At 39.9% G+C, this 26,518-nt stretch overlaps 1 protein-coding gene across 2 annotated transcripts in view; it reads right to left on the bottom strand.

Annotated features, from left to right (window-relative positions):
• The window catches only part of LOC121732511 (digestive cysteine proteinase 1), a 31,890-nt gene extending 6,215 nt beyond the window's left edge, over positions 1-25,675 (bottom strand). Inside the window, exons 1-16 of one of the 2 annotated variants that reach the window (XM_042122432.1) lie at positions 25,567-25,675; positions 25,045-25,132; positions 20,943-21,048; positions 18,812-18,935; positions 17,765-17,900; positions 17,473-17,588; positions 16,172-16,286; positions 15,202-15,282; positions 14,577-14,698; positions 12,022-12,123; positions 11,419-11,545; positions 10,293-10,398; positions 8,821-8,910; positions 7,993-8,090; positions 6,396-6,603; positions 637-642 (exon numbers count right to left, since the gene is read on the bottom strand). In XM_042122432.1, coding sequence (XP_041978366.1) covers positions 6,417-6,603; positions 7,993-8,090; positions 8,821-8,910; positions 10,293-10,398; positions 11,419-11,545; positions 12,022-12,123; positions 14,577-14,698; positions 15,202-15,282; positions 16,172-16,286; positions 17,473-17,588; positions 17,765-17,900; positions 18,812-18,935; positions 20,943-21,048; positions 25,045-25,132; positions 25,567-25,627 — 1,659 coding nt within the window. In that variant the 5' untranslated portion in view covers positions 25,628-25,675 and the 3' untranslated portion in view covers positions 637-642; positions 6,396-6,416. Of the gene's footprint in view, positions 1-636; positions 643-5,273; positions 6,604-7,992; positions 8,091-8,820; positions 8,911-10,292; positions 10,399-11,418; positions 11,546-12,021; positions 12,124-14,576; positions 14,699-15,201; positions 15,283-16,171; positions 16,287-17,472; positions 17,589-17,764; positions 17,901-18,811; positions 18,936-20,942; positions 21,049-25,044; positions 25,133-25,566 lie in introns of those variants that run through there. The other variant, XM_042122423.1, reaches the window with a different exon arrangement.
• Positions 25,676-26,518: the final 843 nt, after the last annotated feature.

Here is a 26,518-nt window from a genome sequence, read left to right as displayed (position 1 = left end):
AATTGTATGTCTATTAAGTAATCCTTTGTGAGTTGTTCTGCAGCTTTAATACCTGATAAGAGCAATACTATTAAGCACCCGAAGTTGCAACACTCGACTTCAGGGGAACCCGAAGCAGTTCAGGGGTCCTATTCATAGCCCTTGAAGTGATTATGAAGCTTATACAATCGAACGAATCGGAGGAACACGAATAAGGTAATCTAGGTTTGGGAACCGAGCAAAACTATTTTGCAGGAGCAGCTTTGGCAAACTTCACAGGTGTGAAGACAGACTGACAACCGAATTCGAGTTACTAGAATCGGGCCCTAGCTCCCTTATGCTCGTTGTCAAATGCAATATGCAAAGTCTTCCATTAACAGTGAGTACCGAATATTGCTCAGTTAATAGACTAAATAGATTATTTTAAGCTTTTAGTTGCTTTTGCACTATTTGAAGTACTTACTTAGTATTGAAAACTAGAAGTTTCGACGGTGAAATTTAGGTAGTTACTAAATACTAGAGTGTTATGTGACTAATATTTTGTAATATCTATATAAATTATTTTTAATGTTTTTAACACTCATTACAACGACCGCAATGCCAACATAGTCATTTTTGTTCAGTTGAAGTCAGAGCGCATTCGCGGGCATGCCTCACGTGCGCCTTTGACTGCGCTATAGCCTTTAACGCATGCCCTTGATGAACAAAAAAGGCACAGTGACATAGCTATTAGCTATTTACATTTTAAGCAAAAAAACGGACATACAGACAGACACACTTTCGCATTTATAATATTAGTATGGAAGTATGGATTAATTGGTTTATTAAAATAAAATAACATTAATAATGCAATCACTGCAAATGTCAAATTCCATTTTTATTGACATTCGCCCAGAAGATTCACGCTGCACAGCATCACAACTCTGAGATTTCCTTTCACGGAATAATTACAGTAGCAAAACACGGACTGTAATATGGGAGGGCGACAAGGGCCATTGACGCTGCTTTCAGCCCTCCGCCCTGGAGCCATACAGAGCCCTTACCTTACACAATATAAATTATATACAGTAGACCATCCTTGCGACTACGTTCTAGACCCGTGGTCGTCAAATTGCGGCCCACGGGCCGCATACGGCCCGAGGCTGTTATTTATGCAGCCAAAGGAAATCCAACATTCAAAATTACAACGACAACAGCAAGGACAAAGTAAATTCAAAGTTAAAAAACCGGCCAGTTTTGACCGGTTATCGTTAAGTTTGTGGCAAGACAACAACCATTAAAATTTGCCGAGAGTACTGTCTCGCCACTTTACTCGGTAGGTGTAAAAAAAGAAAAAGCATTAGTGTGGAACCGTTCTTGGAGCGCCCCTCAAATACTCTGCGGCCCGGTGCTGGCACTCACATTGTCATATGTGGCCCTTGGCCAGTAAAGTGACGACCGCTGGTCTAGAGTGACCCTGCCTTACAGGCCGATTTGGTCGGTCTAGAATCTAGACTCTAGACCGACCAAATCGCTCTGTACGGCAGGGTCGTTTACACACAGCGATAAAATGCATCGTTGTTCACCAAAGTAGAGCGCGAGCTTTTTGATGAAACTTTAATTATGGTTGAAGGTTCTAATTTACTATCTCCGCTGCTTCTTAGTGAGTTAAATAGTTTTAGGTTTCAATAAATGCTGTTTTTTATCTTGTCTGTCTCCGAATAACAGAGTACACGTTAATGTATGCGACATAAACGTGATTTCAGATAACTTGAAGCTGCAAATTTAGTAACAAGTTAAAAAAAACTACACTACGTAGAAATACTAAGTTTAAAAAATATATCGCCTGTATCACCGGCGGCATAATATTACCTACAAATTTTTTACCTCATTTGTGAAAATCGGACCACAAGCTTAGCCGCTATGTGCTAGGCACATTGGGGCGGAGTTACTTTACTGTATGTGTATATTGTATTGTGTCGCTACGGGGGGTGTAATAATGGCGGTAACGGCCACTCACCTGCTCGATACATCCTGAGTCCTGACGTGATGCTGACTTTGTTATATTGTACTTTAATGTTTTCTACAGATGTTGTCGTAGATATACTCAGTATTTTGCCTACTAAGATAGTGTTACGTGCTAGGGTTCGAGGATTTGGACAGAAAGACCTGCCGACTCTCTTAAAGACTTTATTCACTAAGTCCAGGTCACACAAGCACACACTAGGTCACAACACTTAGCACTAAGTCCGAAACACTAAGCACTATCACTGTCCTAGGTCGTAGCCAAGTCGCAGGTTTCTGTTTCACTTATTACCTTACAGGCTTCCGGAGTCTAATTAAAAGAGGTTACCTACACAATAAAGATCATTCGCGAATACAAGACCTCTTTTAATTAGACTCCGGAAGCCTGCACATTGCACCACGGAAACAAATGTTGTAGATAGATCATAATCTATCTACAACATTTATTTCCGTGGTGCTTTCCTTACAGTTTAGTTCTTTGACTTTCGGTCAACTTTGTGCTGTCTCCCGCTTTTTATGGGAAGAAAAAACTGTATACTTCCTACTCCTCCTATCTTCTTCTGATTAATTTCGCTCCGGGTTTGCGGCCCAAGACACTTTTATCATGTCCCTGGGGCTGCCGAGATCTTATCAAAGGGTTTTCGTGGATGTGGATGGCGACACAGAAGATGCAGCGCGGCAGCGGTGGGAAGGTGTGGGGGGCCAAGAGCCCGTTTTAACTGACATATCTAACCTTATATCGGAGGGAGGTGAGACACACTCTACAATAGCTTATTTATTCAACTTTATGCACTTAGGTACCATCGAGAAAATTTATGCCTAGGCAGTTGACAGACCAACGTCATTTGGCCGGATCATGTCAATTCACTGTTAATTGTAAACTGTTGGCTGGGTTTGACGTAACGCGACCAAACTGGGTTGATCCCCCATCTGCCTAGGAATCAACTTCTCTGATAGTACCTACAAACAACATAGGATGAAATAACTAGTACTATTGCAACAGCTTTGTAAATTCCATATGCTTCGCGCTGCTCTTTTATCCTTCTTTAAAATAAATACAGTTCAAATCTAAATCACTAAATAAACGCAGCGCTGCGTTGAGTAGCGTTTCAGGTGTAACAGACCGCGAAATTAAAAAATGTAGCCATACATTTAACATTTATCCCATATTAGACTTAAACGGGGCAGGGCTGTAACACAATTCATTACATCCAAACCTCGTTAACATTTTAGGGAAAATTTGAGAGCGAAAAGTTTTAATATTTCGAGGTTAGGGGCGTCCAGAAATTACGAGAGGTAAGTCCAGTTGGACTTTAGTTAAATCTCAGCAAATGTCATATATTATGAAGGTGAGGTGGTGTTAAAAAATTCAAATATTTTTTCGATAATTTGCGTTATTTGCCTAGTTTGAGTGGGTTTTTTATTCTAGTATGACATTGTTGAAAAAGCAACACTGACGAGTCGCTGCAAACTTAACAGGTCAGTTGGGGGTGAGAGAGAGTCAAGGCGAATCTCATGATATCTTACCACAAAGGTATGGGGTCAAAAAAATTATCAAAAAAAGTCTTACGCAATTTATGGACGGCCCCCAACCGCGGTGCGAAGTTCCGCACGTGAGCTAAACTCAATTTGGTCGAATAAAGAAGCTTTTAGAGTTAATTCCACGTTTGTCGTTTACACAACACAGATAGAGTGCTTAGTCTATATTAGTAAGTGTTTTGGCAGTAAACGTTTTAGGTGAAAGCACTTTATATGAAGTATAAAATACATATAATAATATACTTAACACATGCCCATTAAATAATTTTTGGCTAAAACCTTATTTTTAGACTAGGCAGGGAGGGGCAGCTAAATACCCATCGATCGTGGAATAACGAGACACAATAGCTAATCTATTGTTATCGCGGCCGGATGTGGCCGCTTAGGGCTTCATGAATTTATATACCAAATTTTAAGCTATGGATTTCCGCAAAGTAACGCCTGATTGTATTAACTATTGCCACAAATCGCTAACGCCGGATCCGGTCTACGGATCCGGTATATTGGGATCGGATCCGGTACCCGAAAAATGACGCCGGATCCGGCAAATTTCCGGATCCGGTTTTCCGGATTGCAATCCCTAAATGCAAACAACAACCACTATAATATTAAAATCTGGTAATAGATGTAAGGCTCGTAGTACAAGTGAAAAGCTTCATGTGCTGTCGACTTTACCTACAATTCATACCTACTTTTCTCATTTATAGAGAATGAGAAAAGTATGAATTGTAGTAGGTAGTAAACTGCCCCCCCCCCCATGACGTGACGCAGCTATAATAATATTAACATAATTCTTTTTTTATGAAATAAGGGGGCAAACGAGCAAACGGGTCACCTGATGGAAAGCAACTTCCGTCGCCCATGTACACTCGCAGCATCAGAAAAGCTGCAGGTCCGCTACCGGCCTTTTAAGAGGAAATAGTAATAGGGGAGGGTAGGAAAGGAAATAGGAGAGAGTAAGGAAGGGAATAGGGTAGGGGATTGGGTCTCCGGTAAACTCACTCACTCGGCGAAACACAGCGCAAGCGCTGTTTCACGCCGGTTTTCTGTGAGCCCGTGGTATTTCTCCGGTCGAGCCGGCCCATTCGTGCCGAAGCATAGCTCTCCCACGTCTAATTCTTATATTATTCTTATTATATATAAGTATAATTTATTATTTTTCTCTGTGCTGCTCGCTCTCTTGTTGTTAGTTCAAATTACTTACTTGTATCTTTATTTTTTACATTTCAATAGGTTAAGATGCATTAAATAAACATGTCTATATGTATTATAATCATTATTGTCTACTGTGGTAAAACATTCGGAAAAGTGAGAAAACAGTCTCCCTGCGGCGGCGTGGCGATGTTATAGGTAGCCAATTATATTGTAATAATTAATTTTCCTCGAATTTCAGATTACATTTCGCTTCGGGAGTGTGTCATTACCACGCGGCTTCCGATTCAGTCTTCGGTGTTTGTTTTGAGTTAACAATGTCTAGAAGCGAATTTATTGTATGGTTTTATTTTCTTGTATTTGGGCCAACAGACTTTCAGATTGCGTATATTCTTCGTCACATTAATAAATAACAAATTAATTAATCCACAACATAAAACATGAAATGGAAAGCAAAAAATCTCATCTAATATTTCAAGCCAAGCGGTATTCAGACGCTTTAGTTATGTAGTGTTTTGTCCTTATCCGATACGTTAAAAAGGCTTTACAATGGACAAGGACAAAACATTGTGCATACATGCATAAATGAAACATAATTATAATTTTATAAAAACTTTATTCATCCTGCTAAAAAATAAAAAAACTTATCTAGATTTGAACTTAACATAGACTGGTTACTATTCGAAAAAGTGAGCATTAAAATATCATAAAGTGCTACATCAATTCACTATAATAATAATAAAGTTATTAATGATATGCAGATCTATATTATAATGAATTTGACCAAAGCATGCTGTGCAAACTGATACGTTTTCTTAGTAAAGAAACAAACAACACATCTTACATCAAGGATGGAAAAGAGAGCACTTTAAAACTAATTTTCAATGCTAATATTCTTTAAATGCCTCAATAAAATTGCTTAATATCACAATGTGAATACACCCGGGTAGTGGCCTACCTACATTTGTCATAAAAAGGTCAAATGATATTAAAAATGTAAGTACCCATCTTAATATTAGCGCTTCTCATAATATCATTTTTGTGACCCAGAGAAAACTACCCCATCGTTGACAGTCATCTTATTATTGGCACTAAGTTTTTTTGCTTGAATACACAATTTATGCCAATAATAAGATCCTTACACATTTTCGGAATGATAAGACAGAATGGGTCCTCCTTTAGGGTCTAGTACACGGTGACTTTTTTGTGTAGCGATCGTATCGCGTTCGCGACTGAATGAGCGCCCGGGCACACAGCTAGCGAACGTTTTGCAACTGTATGACATAGATTACACGGTCAGTCTGGCATCAGTTAGTCCATCAGTCTGATCCACACTGAAGAAAGATTGATCGTGTAACCGTTTGATAGACGGACTGATTGACGGATCATTTTTATTATGTTCTTTCCGGTCATCATTCAAGTGTCAATCTCAGACTGATGGACTGAACTGATTCCAGACTGACCGTGTAACCATAGTCTATCGATGCAGACGCGCGACAGTATCACTACTGCATCAGAAATCCGAAAAGTAGCCGTATGCTAGGGCCTTAGGCTTCAGTCTCAAAATCAAGCAGGCAATGTAAAAATAATGAGTCGTCTAGTACGCCGCGCGCCGCTGTTTTTGAGAACCGGTCCATATAAACCTAGTATACATTAAAACGCGCCGCGCCCGCCCCGCTACTCGCAGATTTCGAGGCTGAAGCCTTAGGGTGAAGCTAAACCCAGGTGTAACTCCTCCCCCTCTACATAAGCACGTAGGTGGGCGCGGCCATGACGCCGCAGTTGTCGTCGCGCGCCGCCATCAGCACGTAGCCGTCGTTGCCCCACATGTTGGACCAGCTGTTCTTGATCAGCCAGTACTTCTTGCCGTTGAGGACGCCGTAACCCACTGCCAGGACCGCGTGGTCGAGCTCGTCCACTTGGTTCTTGCTGGAATGTAGGGAAGATACTAATTAATGTGAAAGCCCAAACACGTCGAGTGTAGTAATGCCGTTTAACCAGGATTTTTCTATAACGACCGTTACCAATATTTGATCTATCTCTGATTTTGCCCTACTAGAGATAGGAATAGCTCACATTAGACATTAAAGACATATTATTTTATGTCAATTCAATGTTATAGTTTGTGCGTTTTAAGATGATATGGGTGACACTTCTCATATTCCTTGCTACGGGTTTTTTTTACAAGAAAACAAAAAAAACAAAATGTAATAAATTATATTCCATCTACAAAAACAAATGTTTCCTATAATTGTAAATGAATAAAAATGAAAAGTTGCTAAATGCTAACTTATTAATATAAAATTATAAATTTTAACTGTGAAAATTATTGTTCCGAAAATATTTGAAAAATGTCAGATGCATGAAATGGAACTTATGCCAATAGAGATTGACACTGTTGAATCGAAATCAAATCGATAAAAAGGGCGGCCATTTTAAATCGCCGGCGGCACTCTGAAACGTCAGTACGAAATCGATAATTTCGATTGCAATTCCTTTACGAAGTGATTCGATATTTATAAATTATCGATTAATTTTCTTAGGTAACTTCCCTACTATTGTCAATTATAATGTGTCACGCATATCATCTTAAAACGCACAAACTATAGCTGCGATCGGTTGTATGTCAAACCAGAGATAGATTGAATATTGGGAACGGGCGTAAGAAGCAGCAAACACACAAGGACTACTAGATTTAGTTTTAGAAGTTAATAAGCAAATTATTGAAATTTTCGTCATTACTTCTGCAGTTTATACAACTTTTATTATGAATATGAAAGTTTTAGGTAAGAATTTTACTTTATGATAAAACTACTGCACAGAGTTTGATAGAACAGACTTCAGCTTTGAAACATCACATCTGAATATTAACTTTGAAAAATTCTAATTTCTAAGACACATGCTGCGTTCGTGTTTCGAGTGTCAGTGGAACACCTAGCATTCGTCTATAGTCTATACGCTGTATAGTTGTTTCAATCTACGAGCGCGCGTAGCCTTTATTTGTAGTGGTGATGGTAAATAAGACATTTTCGTTACTGTGCGTACCTGACGGAGCAGTCAGTAGCGAGCGAGCCATGTACGCGTATATAGATATGGTCACTCACACAACTAAGGGCGCCGCGCGCTCGTATATTGCAAGATATGTAACAAAATTTGTTCATCGCGCGGGGACTGTACATTTTTCGGGGTAAAAGAGTATACTTACTTTGTCCTTTTCCAAGACTTAAAATATCTTGATACCCAGCAAAATTGGTCAGCGATTTGGTGAGCAGACAGACAGACATTTATAATATTAGTAAAGATATTAGTAGAGCTTACCATTTAGGTTCGTAGTAGACCCCGTTGGCGTAGAAGCTGAAGCTGCGATGTGAGGCGTCGATCGCCACCGATATCGGACCGTGCTTGAAGATCGCCAGCTGTACACACACCATTATCATAAAATGTCTATATATAAAACTCAAAGGCGACTGACTGACATGGTGATCTATCAACGCACAGCCCAAACCACTGGACCGATCGGGCTGAAATTTGGCATGCAGGTGGATGTTATGACGTACCATGGCTGGTCTCTGGACGTACGCATCCGCTAAGAAAGGATTTAGGTCAATTCTACCCCCAATTGGTCAAAATAGGGGATGAAATTTAGTATAATATGTGTAATAATTAATAATATTTGCTAACGCGAGCGAACTACTATATAAGAGATACTAACCGTAGAACAATTTAATCTAAAAATCTTCTTTTCCCCCTAGGCCGTCAATAATATTGCACAATACGTAATAATGGGCAATAATATAAATTGATCGTGTGGGGGCCCGCTAAGAAATATTTGTCCTGAATAGCAAACAGAATATGTAAACTTTTTAATTGTAATACTTGAAGATAGTATAATGATGTCAAAGTACAGAAACAAAATATTTTGCGATTCGTGTGTTCCAATTTTCCTGGGATTCATTAGCAGCGTAGTTGGTGTAGCGTTGAATCACGCACGTGATCGGCGAAATTTTCTATGATTTTCTAATTTATCAACATTCTTTTATCGTCCTTGCTACATAAGTTTTCATTACACTAGGCATTTTTATTACAAGTAAAGTCAAACTCGAGCCCTCATTATTTATGTCACTAAAAAAGTAATATCTCACATACCCTGAGCGCGCTCTCGTTCTTGGCCGTGACGTTGACCCAGCCCTTGATGGTGGTGACCAGCGTCACGTTGTCGATATGGCAGTACCCGTCCTGAAACAGATTCCGTTAAAGAATATGCCACTAGATAACACATTGCAAACGACTTAGCAGCATGGCGGCATGGCGGAGCAATGCCGCCATGCTGCTAAGTCGTTTGCAATGTGTTACGCCGTTCCGTCGACGCAAGGGACTATCAGAGAAGTTTTTTTTTTATGAAATACGGGGGCAAACGAGCAAACGGGTCACCTGACGGAAAGCAACTACCGTCGCCCATGGACACTCGCAGCATCAGAAGAGCTGCAGGTGCGTTGCCGGCCTTTTAAGAGGGAATAGGATAATAGGGGAGGGTAGGGATGGGAAGGGAAGGGAATAGGGGAGGGTAAAGAAGGGGATTGGGCCTCCGATAAACTCACTCACTCGGCGAAACACAGCGCAAGCGCTGTTTCACGACGGTTTTCTGTGTGAACGTGGTATTTCTCCGGTCGAGCCGGCCCATTCGTGCCGAAGCATGGCTCTCCCACGTATAAAACGTTGATAGGCAGATGGCTGACCTAAGTAATTTGGTCGCGTTAACGCCTCTGGTATACCGACGCTGCGAACTGCGAAACAGCGGCGAACCGATTTACTGTCTCACCCTAGAGGAATAGAGCAACAATCTCGAGCTTTCAAACGAAACCGAAATTGGTTTTCATCTGTGTGAAAAATATGTGTACGTATACACTTACACAAGCATGATTGAACATGAATTCTATGATATTAAATTGTCAACGTGCGGCACGTGCCGACTGGACGTCAAAAAGAGAGTGCTGCTGTCATGTATCACACGTTTCCTTTTACCACGCAGTGTTACTGATAACACAGAATAGATAATAGTACAAGCTGATAGTGACATCTCTCAGGCCTGACCTATGTTTCTCTATTCCGCTAGGTATATTAACTTTATGTCTTTATCAGATCTAACATTAAATTGACATTGACCACATGACGTAGGTCCGTCAATTGCCTAGGAATCACTGACCTCCATTATACAAGTACGCTGGACTTATGATACCCAACTGTTTTTTGTGCCTATTTGAATTTTGAAGCGGAATCAGCGCCCCCAATGCGGGGGAAGAGAACTAAATCTGACGTAACTTGCAAATGGCCGCTTTACCGCTATTGGTTGTAGAAACTAGTATTAGTTCCAAGTACTCCCGCTACTGCTATCAGCGCCAATATGGTGACTATCAAACCGCAAACGTCATTTTTACGTCAGATTTAGTTCCCTTACCCCGAATTGGGGGCGCTGATTCCACTTCAAATAGGCACAAAAAATAGCTGTCATTTCAAAAGGTATCATAAGTCCAGCGTACTTGTATAATATAGTTCAGTGCTAGGTATTTCCTCGATGTGACATAGTACAGAGTACTGTAGGCTCGCTACGTATACCCCACCTGTCCGAGGTACCCGCCGTAGTCCTCCTCAGTGGGCAGGCCGTGCTTCATGATCCACTTGTACGCGCGGTAGTCCTCGCCGCCGTCGCAACCGTTGTTACCGAAACTGAAGCACAAATAGCGTTTATTTATATATTTGTAATAAATAAATATAAGAACCAAGTACATGCGTGAACAGTAGTTTAAGAGGCCTGATTCAATCCTATGTTTTTTCCAGAATGGAAAGTACCTCCATGCACAATCGGTTCAGCGGTTTGGGCGTGAACAATGAGGTAACAGATAGACAAGACACATTTTCGCATTTGAAATGTTAGTATTGATCTATAGACGCGACTTATGACGTCAAGCTGGTCTCTTGGGAAGTCCATGAGAAATTACACATCGTTGATACAATACAATAACACTTTATTGCACACCATAAAATACAAATTAAAATCATATTACATAATATGACAACATATTATGATGATGCACAAAAGGCGAACTTGATACCAATAACGGCTCGATAGGTTTATGTATCTGAAACCACTTTTGAGTATACTTGACCACTTGCATATGCAGATGTATCCAAGCATGCGAGCGTACATGCATGCACGAAGCACATGAGCATGCACGAACACACGATCATGGTTTATTTTTAGCTCGAATTTACGTAACACTTATTCCTGACACTGAATCCTTGGTTTTGAATCGGAGAATACTATCAAACTGGGCGACCCAACGACTGCATATGCAGACGTGTCCGAGCACGCGAGCGAACATGCATGCACGAGCACACGAACATGGTTTATTTTTAGCTCGAATTTACGTAACACTTATTCCTGACACTGAATCCTTGCTTTTTACTCGGAGAATACTATCAAACTGGACGACCCAACGACTACTAAATCTTCGGCCAAGCCTGCGCGCAGCGCGACCAAAGCCACTGCGAAGCGGGAGCGTCTACCGCGCGGCAGACACTACCCATGTAATCTTATGGCACTGTGCACACCTGCAACCCGCGCTGTTCGCACCTTAGTCGCGCAGGTGTGCACGCCAGTTTCGCGTTGCAGACGCTCCCGTATCGCGTCCCGCGTCATTGACGCGCAGGTTTGGCCGAAGCTTAAATCTCTACACAGTCTCTCACCCCCACGAGCAGTCCACGAGCGCCTGCTGGCTGAGCCGCACGAGGTGTCCGCCGTTGTGCAGGAACAGCGCGCCCTCCACCGCGCCCACCGTGCCGAACGACCAGCACGACCCGCACACTGACTGGTCTGGAACGATCAAACACTTAAGTTATACCCACACACAGGCGCGGTCATAGATAAAACCGGGAGATATCAAAAACCCGAACGCAGAACATGCAGAATTTATTATCTTGTTCCCTCATGTTTGCGTTAGGGAGCCCTATAGTATAATATCTTCGTGCCCGAGTAAACAGCGAGACGTACGGTTAACTTACGAAGGGTCGTGCTCCGTATATGTTTTAGCTTACACAGCGTTTGACGTATATGAGAATAAAACACTCCCTAGACAGTAATTCAATATTACATGCATTTACGTGACAGTATTGTTGCATGGCATGCCGATCGCGAAACGATCATGCGTGCATTACAGCACGTAACGCATGCAAACAGAATTGCCGTCTAGGGAGTGCTTAACATTCTACAGTTTTAACAACTAAATTTCAAACGACGAATGATTACCACATAATTCTTGGTTAAGGATTAATTATCAGGTTTCTATTTACCTTTAACAGGTGTGACGGCTCCGAAGAGTCGCCAGTCGAACTCGGGCGGCAGCTTCACGCTCATCTCGGCCACGTCCTCCGCGCCGTACGGGAATGGCAGACCTACAGATCACATCATTACAGCAAATGTATATGTAGATGATATTCTGAGATAATATTATATGAATCTTTAGCGTTAATGTCTAGAGTCTGTGATGATTTCTACGAATGAATACGAACGCGACCTATTGTTATTCGTAAAATTTTGAGTTTTGTGAAAGGTGGTTGTTTCAACGAAGCGACTATATTAAAGCCAAATATTCATTGCATAAAATTGTATGATCTACCGCACATTTTCAACACTTGACTGTGGGAACTGGGAGCGACGACCGTAATATTACATGACGCAAATTAATGGTCACAGCACACATATAAACTCGGAAAGGGATCGTCATCATATCGCCTTCGCCTCGCCGTCAACCAGGCGTCAACCTAACGTATGCACGTTTTAACAACGCGCATAAGTAGCGCCTGCACGTCAACTCAGCTATGGCTAGGCGACGCCTCGCTTAGGGCCAGGACACAAAAACACGGCACGACGTCGTACGGCGTCGTACGGTGCCGTACGGCGCCGTGTCGGACGCGCGTCGTAAAAAACCACGGCACGGCACCGTACGGCGTCGTACGACGTCGTGCCGAAGAAACTCATCTTGAATTTCTACGTGAGTTTCTACGGCTCGCCGACCGCTGCCCCATTCCGAGGCGTCAAGCGAGGCGTTTTTTTTTTTTTGACGCTTCATACATTATTCAAATTCAAATTCTTTATTAAGCATACAATAATATACAATAGTATAAAAGCTAGGTAGCGTACATCACGTCGTCTAATCCCATGCTAAGTAAAAACTTGTGTTATGACAATCAGACAACGGATGCACGCCGAACAATTTTATCCTAATTATATAATTTATCAATCACACTACACGTTATCACGTAAAGTCTCTTTTGGCGACGTGAAGCTCGCTTCGTTCGGAAGCCTCCCCCGGAACCTCCGGTAAACTACACCGGCGGGCCAGAACTCCTCCACCTCGAAGATGGATAAAACTTGAGTCGGCACTCTCACCACAAAGGAACTGAAATTCACTTTGTGGCGAGAGTGCAGACGCTCCACCCTCAAGGTGTAGGTGGTCTTCTCGCGGATGTAGTTTACGACGTCTTCGACCGTCATGGACCAGTGCAGGCGCGACACGTAGAGCGGCGTCGCGGGCACCTCGCTCCGCAGGCGCAGCTCGGGCACATAAGGTGCGGTGCCGCGGTGGTTGCGGACGGCGGGCTTCCTCTTCTTCCTCCTCTCCACCAGAACGAAGCCCTCCTTATCGCACCTCCTGCTCTCGTCCCTGTCGAGTCGAAGATGTTCAGCCTTGCGGCCCTCCTTTGCACCCCTCGCCTTTGGCCGCGGGGGTGGTGCGGGGCAAGGGGGGCGACGCTTGCATAATTTTTCGCTTGAGTCGAGTGCCTCAATTTCGTCGACGTCATGTGGTGACGCAGACGGCGAGCTGACGGCGGTGGCTGTTGCTGACCCACTCGATTTCGCTGACGTGCAAAACGGCGAGTCACGCTGAGCTCCGCGACGCATATTTATCGAGTCGATCGGATGCTCGGGTGACCTACATAATGAATTATTACTTTTTAATTGTAATAATTCACTACGTAACTCACTGATGGTGGATTCCGAGGCATCCAATCTACCTCGCATCTCGTCCAGCTCTGCTCTCATGATGTTGAACTTCTGGAGCAGGCTGGAGACTTTGACGTGGTCCGTCGATAACGCCAGCAGTTTGTGGAGCTGCTTGGCCACAAACACCGGCAATTCCGCAGGATTAGTCTGCTTGAGCAGGGAGATGATGTCCTGCAAACTTCGTTCGCTTCCGTCTCTCCTCCGGGACGTCATCTGCGCTGTCTTCCCGAGCGCTTCGTACAGCACGAGCCTGCCCTTGCAGATCTCCTCGTTGGTGTAGGTGGACCTGCACAGCTGCACGACCATCTTCGTCCATGGTGTTGACGACGTGTTGTACGAACGCCAGCAGCTCGTTGGATACGTTACGGTTCCGCTTAGTATGCTTTGCAATAGGGAGTTTCATACAAACAATATTGAACGGCTCGAGGCGATACGGTGTCGATCCCTTTAGAGTTGATATGTGTGCTATGACCTTAAGGCTTCGTGTACCCAATGTACTGCTATTTAGCTTATGCTATAGCTTGCGCTAACACCTGTGAATGGACCCTAAGGGAACTTTTCCTGTCATGCGTGTTGTGACCTGCGCGTGACAATACGCTCTCCTGAGCACTGAGTGTTGCACGTAGGACAGGAAAAATATCTATGTAATGATAGGGTGTGGGCTACTTTCGTGTGGACTTAATCCGCGCGCGGGCGATAACACGCAAGACAGGAAAAGAGTTAGTACTGTGTTGCGTACTACAAAGTGTACCTTCATTAGCTCCGCTGTAGGTGCGTTCGAATCGAGGGTTGTTCGAATTTCCTCATTAATTAACCTTATTAATCAATGTGCATCGTGTACCTTCATTAGGCCCGCTGTAGGTGCGTCCGCGCAGCGCGGCGAGCTCGTCATCGGTGCGGTCGGCGAGGTGGTTCACCGCCACAGAGAACCCGCGGTGCGCGCGGTTCGTCGAGTGGATGTACCTGCGATGTTACGCTTTATTGTGTGGAGAATAGAGTTGGAATTGCTTTGTCAACTCAACGCGATATTACCATAACCTATATATTACACTTTATTGTGTAAATCATTGTTGGAATCGCAATGACACGTGGACAAGATATTGCAATAATCCGAGGTGCGCTTGGATTGTAGGTAGATGAACCTGCGATATTACTCTTTGTTGTATGGTGCATAAAGTTGGAATTTATATAGAACGGAATAAACGAACGCTTTATTGTAAGGTGCATAGAGTAGAAATTGCAACGTCATAATCGCATTTGCAATAACCGATTCTTTCACATAATCATTAAGGGTGGGTTGCACCAGAGGCGTAGTTATAGTTATCGTAAAATATGGCGTCTATTATGGACTTTTACTAGGGATTTGACAGTTCATTTGACATTTTGTTATGGTTAAAGTAAGTTGGTGCAACCCACCCTTAATCACGACACTCTTTTAAGACTTGATTTTTTAATGTGATTATTACCTGAGATTTTGTCTGAAGATGTTCATTCTCTTGGCGTGTTCAATTTCGCTGGAGTACTGCTTGTTGTGCTTCTGTTTGAACCTGAAATGAAACAGTCATGATATTGTCGATTTACTATGCCAGTTTAACTAATATTACCGTGATCACCGTGATCAAGTCTTTAGCCTCGTATCATCGTGATCAAGTCTTTAGCCTCGTATCATCGCAATCAAGTCTTTAGCCTCGTATCATCGTGATCACGTATTGAGCCTCGTATCATTGTGATCACGTATTTAGCCTCGTTACTCGTATCATTGTGATCACGTCTTAAGAGGAGTCCACACCGCCGTTTTTCCATACAAACGTTGTCCCCTGTTTTCTCCCTGGATAATGCCGCTAGAGTTATAATTTTTTTCCTGAATATCTATGGCCACTAATACAATGTCCCTATGTTTTCTTTTTTTCATAATTTAGTTAAGTAATAAAAAAGATACATAATTTAGTTAAGTAATAAAAAAGATACATAATTTAGTTAAGTAATAAAAAAGATATGAACGTTCAAAAACCCAAAAAATGGCCAGATTTTCCTCTGTGTTCAAACACCCAGAAAACAATACTGGCTAGAATATACAAAAAAATTAAAACATAGGAACACAGCTCAATCCTTGCTTTAATACTTAATGAAAAAAGTACTTATTTAAATCGGTTAAGTTTTGGAGAAGGAATCAGCGGACAATGAATCGATGATTTTCTGTTCTTTTATTAGAACTTTTGTCGTGTTGTCTCTATCGCGCTCTGCGAGTTTCTCTAGCCCATGGTGTATCCTCTTAAGTCCCATAATAAATAAATAAATAAAATATCTTTTATTCAAAATGGGTACCATGATACACTTTTTGAAAGTCGTAGAAAGCCGTATCGTCGTGATCACGTCTTTAGCCCCGTATCGTCGTGACTCGTGATCATTTCTTAAGCCCCGTATCGTCGTGATCACCTGTCAAACTCGTGGTGCACGTGGTCGTCGGTGGCGGGGTGGACGAACTCCATCATTGGGTTGAATGTGGCGCGGTGGCGGGCGCCCGGGCCGGGGAACGACGAGCACTGGTATGCTGGAACAAACATACACTTATGAAAACCTTCATAGGTACAGGGACTGTACCACGAAACCGTTTTAAGACTAAACCGAACGAATCGGAATGCCGCGTCCTGCTGTAACAAACGAGAAATGAGTCTCAAAAAGGTTTCGTAGTAGGCCTCCTGGTTCTAAAATGACAATTCCTTCGTTGATTTGTCAATTAATTAAAGATTGTTTCAACGAAATGTAAAGTAACTGAGTCTTTTATGTTATTATTTTTAATACTATACTTTTATATTATATGGCCTAATTACTAGCTTCTCCAAGCCTACCACAAGCAAGGGGAGTCCGAAACATACACCAATTAGATAAAATTTTACAGCCCACAATTTGTACCCAACGAAAATGCGCAGTGTTTCATTTTTATGTGTCTATACAAAAATGTGCTGTGTTGATTTTTATGAGCTGTTTAGTGGGGTAAGGACTGAGTGAGTGAGTGGAGCAGGAGATTTCAATCAACCAGGGTATTAGATTTACTATTTACTATTAGAATAAGATTCGGGAACATACCACGCGATTATTGGCCAATAACAAGCGACTAAGCGTTGTCAAATACTTCAATATTTTCGAACGTTTTTTACATTTACAGTTACAGTAGCCGTATGCTACTACTGTTTGAGCGCAACATCATAATTTATTTCTTTAAAATGTAACCTGTAAACGTAGAAAAATATTTGTGCCTACATATTTTCTTACATTAAGCTTAATTGTCATTCTAAGGGCCAACCCACACTTACCACAGTCCACAACCACACCACGTCGCAACGACAAAATGCCGTCAAGCAGTGGTTACGTGTGAATGGTGTCGCTGCAGCTTTTTGTAGTTGCGTTGTGGTACCGACAAAATGTCGACGTGGTTGCGTTGTCGCCAGTAGTTGCGACGTACGAAAGTCAATGAAACGGAGAGGGGAAGAGCGCGGGCGGTGTGCGCGCACTGTCGTTGCATTGACGCAACGTTGTGGTCTGCCACTAGTTCGCTGGTGGTTGCGTTGTGGTCGGTATCACACACGCGATCGACAACGACTGCAAAATGTGGTACGTGTGAATAGTCCAGTTCATTTACAATACGATATATACGCCCGACCACGTGGTGTGATTGTGGTGCGTGTGGGTTGGATTTAAGGATTAAAAACTCCTTTTCCAACAAATTCAGTACATACCAGGGTCAATTTTGAAGACACCAGGATCAATCTGGTCGATGTTGTAGTCGGAGTACTCGATGTAGTAGTGGTCGTAGTGCGAGCCCAGCAGCGAGTTGAAGCCCTTCATCTCGTACCTAAAATGTTAAAGTACCCCCTTCAGATTTGTTACACTACTATTATATTTGTCTTTCGTACTCTAAAATGGAGGCCGCAGAGCAGAATGTACAGACACACAACTTTGCACCAATATTTCAATGTAATCTTTCGCCTCTATCTTTTATATCTCCATCATCATCAGCTGGGTCCTCACCTGACGGGTATCGGTATGTTGTCCCCTCGCAGCGTGCGGCGGTACTTGACCCACATGGTGTACTTGTTGATCTTGTCACCCACGTTCATCACCATGCGCCACTTGCTAGTGTCAGAGTCCTGCATCGTCTCCGTGCCTGGAAGGTGAGCTTTTTTTAGCGTCATGTGTTGCAGCGTTTCAACGAAATAACGTAGTGCATGCATAGCTGGGTTCTGGCGACACACGACCAGAACAGTTCACCCTCCCGCTTCGTCTCCTGTCTGTCGTTTCGTCAAAGCATCGCGTCCGACGCGACGCATGAAAGTGGCAAATAGCATATCAGTTTAAGGCCGGTATAAATAGTCAGTACTCAAGTTGCATCTCGGTCTCAAGAGACGGTTCAAGCTCTGTGATTGGTTGGCTGTCAAAATTTGGACCAATCATAGAGCCGAACCGCGACTATTTATACGGGCATTATAAGTATGTAAAACTTTGGAGCGGCTACGTTGCAGCAAGGCATCGCAAGGCAAGGACGCCGTATTTTTTATGAAATAAGGGGGCAAACGAGCAAACGGGTCACCTGATGGAAAGCAACTTCCGTCGTCCATGGACACTTGCAGCATCAGAAGAGCTGCAGGTGCGTTGCCAGCCTTTTAAGAGGAAATAGGGTAATAGGGGAGAGTAGGGATGGGAAGGGAAGGGAATAGGGGAGGGTAGGAAAGGGAATTGGGTAGGGGATTGGGCCTCTGGTGAACTCACTCACTCGGCGAAACACAGCGCAAGCGCTGTTTCACCCGTGATATTTCTCCGGTCGAGCCAGCCTATTTGTGCCGAAGCATGGCGCTCCCACGTTACATACGGCACTTTAGCTATTAGTAACTATTACACTATTATATATTTTGTAGTACGCTTCTTGGCTAGGCCTTGAGGCTTTTTTGCGCAGGCCGAGTTGACTATTATTTAATCACTTCCGTTGTCCGCATTCATGAAAAAGGTAACATAACACAGGAAAGCGGTGTTCAATGTGTCGTATACTAGGGTGTGAATGGTGTAATCAGTGATACTGACCGACGTATTTGAAGTCCGTCATGTCGGGCAGCACCGACTGCGGGTTGACAGGCCCGTCGGCGCTGCCGTTCACCTGCAGACAGGTCTGCTGGTTCAGCACACGCTCCGTCGTCACAGGCGCTATCTATAAACAACCGTGAGGTCATTGACCGGAATCTGCTAAGATGTAGGCCGCAAAAAACTTTATCGGTTGGGCAACAATATGTGCTCATGTATAGGACAATCAAGCCTTTAAGATATCTCGGCAAAAAGGGGAATTCTTAGTGTCAATTTATACTAGCGCAGAGTCCAAGCGCATCGAAGCGAATTTTCAAAACTGAACATACCTTACCTCCAAACCATTAACGCGCATATTACTTCTGAGAATTTAAAAAGGCGCGCGCATTGGCGCGCACTCGCGCGAATTCGCTTGACCAACGCCTTTTGGTACGCGCGCATTTTCACGCATCCATGCGCCCACAAGCGAATCTACGCGTGATTACTGTAGGCATTCTGGCGAATTCGCGCGCACTCGTTCGACTTGTCGCGAATTTGACGCTTCGACGCGCTTCAATTCGCTACGACTCTGCGTTAGTATAAAACCCTTAGTAGAACAGAAGTTCTAGCGGGGCTAGTGTACGCTATTGGTAAATCGGTGATCAAAATTGATACATATGGGTCATTGGTAGATCGTGTCACCGTCTGAGGTGACACGTTTTACCACCGTACTCAGAGACATTTAATTATGATTAACCTTAAATTCAATGAAGATTTTCCAGATAATATATGGGGCTTATGCCAAAATTTTTAATTAATTACATTTAAGTAATTAATGTTCCACTCTGAGTGCAGCAGATAGTCTTTGATCAACTTTGAACAAACGAAGCTGCGCTGAGCGATCTTAAAATTGTACGAGGCCTATCGTAAGCTTAAGGGGGATATTAGATTATCATATATATTGGATCCGACATCATTGAGTCAATGATATTGGATAATGTAATATAGACATAAGATTCATTTCTTCCTTGATCATAGATTTTTGACATTTGCTGAGAGATTGGATCCAATACTGTCATAGAAATAGGTGTTGCCAGTTATTTAATATAAAAAAGGGTTTTTAATTTCTTGTTCGTTAATATGTTTCAAAAAATGTAATGAAATTATTTTTCTAATTATATAATTGGATAATCTTGCTGAAATAACAAAAAACAAGCCATATTAAAAATGACGATGTCTTTTGACACATCGAATTCTCTGAGATCTAGTAACCCTGATGTCAATACCTGTCAGCGTTAGCGCTCTCCATTGGCTATTGAAACCACATATGACGTAAAATAGGATCAATGAAATATGATAATGTAATAAGCAGATATGATCAAATGATCATATATATTGGATCCTATTATATTATCATAGAAATGATCCAATATAAATGATAATGTAATACCCCCCTAAGGGTCATTAGTCAGGCGTCTGCAATCAGCCCAGAGTCAATGACCGGTGCAAGTTCCGGAGTAAGTGGCTTTGCGAGATTTAGGGCCAGGACGAGACGAGACGTCGATTAGCTGCCACCCAAGGAAGTTATAAGCTGAAAATTGGTCTACTGGATGGTGTGACTGATATTATCCCTTCGATCGGGGATTCTTGGAAATGCTATTGTGTTCCATTGTTGTCGCGGTCACCGGTGTTCTTATGGGGCTTGAAGGATTATTCTTCAGTCAGTCTTTTGACAGAATGCATCTTAAAGTTTGTAACATTTTTCCAACGTGTTTTCGTTTTCGTGTGTTTAAAATAAACGTAAATTGTAAATACTAGGGAGATGCTGAAAGTATGCTTGAAATTTAATAAATTGGTATTACTTTGGAAGCTGATATCATGAGTATAATAAACAAAAATAGAAAATTAATAACGGGGAAAGGAATGTTGATATACTGAAGATTATTGCTGTATTTTTATTATAACTTTGTAGCTTTCAAATTATGAGTTTACAAGGCTCTAAATACGTTAAATTACGGCATCTCCGTAGGGGGAGCGCCTTAATACTTACGGATATTATGCATCATTCTTTTGCCAATTGAAAAGATTACAAGTCAGCTTTTGCTGTAGGCTTAATAGGGTCTAGGTATTGTTGATAATGCCATAAAAAGTATACCTTGATGGAAGATCCATATGTAGGGAACACTGCAGAAGACAGCTGATAGGTCTTGACCATGGCGCCGTAGTAATCAATCCTGGATTTGCCATTCTTGCTGTCAAACCTAAACAAAAGCGAAAAAGACTCAATAAGTTTAAAAAAAAGTACTCTGATTTATATTCATACATAGTAAAGTTAATATTGTTTTATTCAATAATAATTAATACCTAAGATAACTATAATATATATGCCAATTATTAAGTATATTTTTGGAACGAAGTTAACAAGCGCAAGGAGGCTAGACAGAACGATATTTTCTTATTTAGTTTAAAGAGATTAATTTATATAAATAAGAATAAAACTAGTACATAGCATTATATACGTAAACATAATAACAACTGCTGGCTTATCTGTACATAGGTTGAAGACATGACCTCTTACATTGATAATAAATAACACTTGTAATAAAACTATTATACTCTCGCATGTGTACTGTTTCTCCTCATTATAAAACAAATTATAAATTAAAAACAATGCTGATTGACTAATGGATAACACAAAGACCAAACTCTTAAAGCCATAAACTTAAAATTTTGCATACATACTATTATTATGATGTGGGCATCAAATAAGAAATAAATTTTAGTTTATTTTTCATAGTTACATAGGGGGATCATAACCTTCTCAGGCTTGCAAAGACAAAGCAAAAGCTAGTTCAAATATAATGCTCCTAATAATTCTGCGTATTTAATACTTTATGCTTTATCAACAACATTTTACTAGGCCATAGCTAAGTGTGAGATTGCAATAATTTATATTTACACAGACAATTTGAAATCAGGTCAACATATTGGTATTATAAACAATATACTTATTTTTCATGCTTTGCACCATTCCACAGTGTATTTTTTGTCCAAAAAATTGGCCATGCCGTTTTCATTACTTAATTTTATAGGATTTATGATTATAAATGCAGGACGAGAACACCCGACTGCCCATTTCATATAGAAGAATGCAAATTAGTACTTGAAAAAAAATTCTATGGTTTCCAGAAAAAATATAGAAACAGTTATAGCTCAAAAGTTTGATATTCTTTTAAGATTTTATTAATTGATCTAAATAGTGTCTTAAAAGCCTTACGATAACGAAAAACATCCAGGCTTTATTTGTTCAAGATAACGTATTTATGACTGATTTTGTAAATTTATGTTTTAATTTTTTTAACGCCATGTCTTTTCATATTTGGATTTGAAACTAAGACTGAAATATTCTTTTTATTGATACTTATAACCCAAAAAAAATGGGATCTAAATGAGGCGGGGCACTGGAGTTATTCAATTTTATATTATTTTGGATAGGGTTGTTACCGTATAGTTGAATAATATTTGAAGTAGGTTGTTATATTATGCTCATATTTCTAATGAAGTTCATAACTTCAACAAAACAAATGTAAGTCATTTTTTAATTACTAGCTACTGCCCGCGTCTCCGCCCGCATGGAAATTCTTATTATGTTATCTACAGTTTAAATTTTCTTCGCGTTATACTTTACGAGTTCTTCCCCTTTGCTTCACTGCTGTTTCACTCTTATATTGAGTTTTGAAGTCAGTAAAAAAATCTAACATTGTAACATGCCATGAATATACTTAAATAATATAAATAAGTATAAATATATTGTCTTGTTTGCATGTACTAGTCGAAACACTGTGTGTTTGGTAGAGTAATATTTCAGAAGTTTCAAGTGAAAACATAGTAGGTATTATTCAATTACCTAGCTGTTGCGCGCGGCTTCGCTCGCGTGACTTTCAATTTCTCTGGACCTTAATTTGATCGTTTTGGTATCACAAACTGACACTTATTTTTTTAATACAAAAAAAATATTTTAAGTCCAATGAAAGTCTGATAATTTTTAATATTTTCTATACAAATTATTATCAGGCGTCGTTGTAAATACCTAATATTTTACTTGTTATAATACGTTACCCAATAAAATTATTTAAAATGTTCATTTTTTAAATTGGAACGTTCACGTGACGTTTTAGGACCAGAATAAAATCCGAAACTGGACCCGGTCTACACCGGCTACCTATTAAACAATAAATTTTCGGTTAAAGTTAAATCTATATGAGACCATTTTATACCGGAAATATAATTATAAAATATTTTAAATGTCTCACCATGTGTACATTAGAAAAGTTTTAATTTGTTAAAAAAAATCCAAGGTAGTATATACTGAAGTACTCAAATTAATATGAAAACTGCAAAGCTTTTGTAATAGCATATTGCTTTACTGAAGTATTTTTATATTTAAAAACTAAAATAAAAGTAACCGTTTTAAGCTTTCGCGTTGCATTATAATTAAAACTTACTAATCGGGACTTACTACTAGAATAATCGCGTTAAGTCCCGATTAATAAGTTTTGAAAAGTAGCTCTTTTTTTTTTGTTTCTGCTCAAAAATATTTCACGGCATTAATAAAATATTTTCTCGATTTATCCATTTACTTTAGTGACTCAATGTAGTTTCTCTAACCTTCTGTTTAAGTATTAGGCATTAGTCAGAAATAAAAAAAAACAAAGTTCAAATGAATAAAGGTATAGAAATATTGATAACCATAAAACCATAGTTACCATAGAAAACTTTGGAAGCCTCTAACTTTGGTGCCCTTTATTATTTGGATCTAATTTTTGTACACGAATTCTAGTACATTGAAGTAACAATTCTGTATAAAAATAAAATCCAAATAATTATAAATACGCTCATAAAAAATTAAAGAAAAAAAACCATAAATCGTAAATAAATCTTTCAAAACTTGTTTAACAAATATGTAAATTGGGTTAAATTGTGTGTTTTTTTATTATTCTCGATCAGAATAATCAAGAAGACAATGAAGTACATTTTTAGAAAGTTATGGCTTTTTTTAACTTTTTTGAAAAAAATAATTAAAGTGAATTTTTATTGTTCATAATAAGAAATTAACGCATGTAAAAATACTAATAAATTATTTACATAACATTTCTGTATGAGATTTCCAAAAAAAGGCATGGCCAATTTTTTGGACAAAAAATATGCTGTGCATTCTTAGAAATTATTTAACTGAGTATTGCCGATTATGTTATTGTTGTATTGACACAGAAATATCAAATGTTTTTAAATCAATAGCAAAACTAGGGAAAAGATACCTCAGAATATTAGTCAGTAGAATTACCATTCTACTGACTAATATTTTACTTTATCATTTTAAACTGATTTATATCACATTCTTATTATTTATATGCTAACGCATTACAACTTAAAACCTAGGCAATATATTAAAAAAATTAGTTTATTCATACGAAAACGATAGGTAAAGTTCATTGACTTTATCATATATTAATTAACTGTACATAGGTAATCCTTTCTCTAAAAATATACTATCAAGTTAGGTATTGTTTTACGTGAAACACTTGGACAAACAAATTCATACAAAATGTTTCTAAATACAACAGTTGAGTCACAGTGAACCATGAGGAAAAATAACATGTTTTCTTTCTTTGATATACTTATTTTGTTGTATGTTACCCTATTTATAATTATATTAACAAGGTAATTTAACTTATTTCCTTGTTTTTATCGTATGGGATTATTTTATCTGAAATGCTACTTTAAGTATGGTTTATAAATAATGAAAATTAATAACATAATATTGTAAACTAGGTCCCTTTGCATAGAAAAATAATATATATCTCGCAGGCTATCATTTAATAACTTGAATGCAAATAACATTATTCAGAATTCTAAGTTTATGGAAAGGGTTTCATCAATAGTTTTAAGTTTTAAACTACTTAAATACATAGTATATTTAATACCTCGATCGTGGGAATGGTAGACACAATAGATTTTCAATTGTTATGCAGCAGCCGGGTGCCGCTTGGGGATTGATGGGTTAACATTTAATACACTTACCAAGTGTAGAATGGCACAAGCTATTGTTTTACTGATTTTTTCCAATACTTTTGTATAAAAGTAGTCACATTATGAATTTATGAGATTTTACTTACTCTAGTTCTTAGTATGAGGAAAGGGTTTAATGGATAGCTTTGAAAATTGTAAAATAATTATATATTATTTACTACACTTACCAAGCGTAGAATGGCTCGTGAAGTTCAGCATAAGGTATGTTTAGCAGCCCCTTCACTGTGTAAACTTCGTTCCATTGCGGGGGTGAATCTAAAAAAATATTAAGTAAGTATATTAAACCATAGCCTACCTACATAATATTTTAATTGCAAACTTTTAACTGAATCTTCAAAAACTTTTTGATGAATCTAAAAGGCTTTTTGGCTACTTAATCTTCATTTTTTTCTTTGTCAGCACTCAGCGCGTCACACATTATTTGTTTGTCGGTAAAAATAAAAATAAAACTGCTACAATCAAATCGTGCTTTTTGTACATTTGTGCATCTTCAGCAGTTGCACCTTTGTATACCGTTTATGTGCATTTTTTAAATATTTCTTCTTGTTTTTTGCAGGAATTCCAATGAAAACATTTTAATTAAATAATTGCGATGACTTAAGTCGGCCGCAATTTCAAACGGTACAATATTTATGGTAAATAGATACGTAGTATACTTTTTATTGCTAATAAAAAGGAAATGTGATTACCTTTGTTAATATAAGCCAAAGATACCCCGTAGCAAACAAAAAATATTAATAATTTCAACATTCTGAACGTGCGTCCGCCGTCGCAACAAAATCAGAATATATCACAGATTACTAGTATATATTTGGAATATATAATCAGGGTGTACAATCTTCAGGGTTGCCAGATGCAATTTTACGATTTCCCCCAAACTGATTTTTATATTTCCCCAAAATGATACGTTTTCAAAAAAAAATCCCCAATCGCTTTGTTACAGAAAAAAAACCCGAATATAAAATTGAAACTACTTATATTCGATTTAGTAGTTTCGATCACTCGACAGTTAAACAGATACACAATTACATAGGGTCGCTCGCTCGAACAAAGAGACAATTTTTTTAAGGGGGTGACAGACGTGCGAGTAAGTACGTGGACTTATGGCTCGACGATCTTAATCGCCTGTGTGTCAGCAAAGAGCCGCGAGCCGCAAGCCGCGAGCCTGGGGGCATGGTAATCCAGTGTGAGCGATTCTCGTGTGTCACGGGTCACCACTCACCGACGACGCGAGCCGGGTAAGTTCACGAATTTAAAACCCGCGTGATTTAAGTTCGTACGTTTGTCAGGCCTTTTACGCACTCGACCAAACAAACTAAAACAAACAACTAACCCAGCCAGAGACAGACAGTCACAGACAAGACAGAATCAGTCATAGACTAGCTAATTTTTTTTATGGCTCTGAATTCTTGCATATTTGCCAGGATGTTAATCGAATGAAAAGCACGTTCGTTTCATTAATTGTTTGTTGTGTTTTGTAGAAGTGCTAACCCCAAAAAATCCCCATAGTGTATTTATTTTCCCCAAACATTTCCCCAAAAATACTGTTTCCCCAAATTTTCGCCTAGAGTCAAAGTTTTCCCCAGAATTGCGAAAAAAATCCCCCAATCTGGCAACCCTGACAATCTTAGAATGTTTGAC

This window comes from Aricia agestis, chromosome 1, assembly GCF_905147365.1.
Source record: "Aricia agestis chromosome 1, ilAriAges1.1, whole genome shotgun sequence".
NCBI lineage: Eukaryota > Metazoa > Arthropoda > Insecta > Lepidoptera > Lycaenidae > Aricia > Aricia agestis.
Note: the sequence above shows the minus strand (reverse complement) of the source record. Positions and strands in the feature narration are given on the sequence as shown.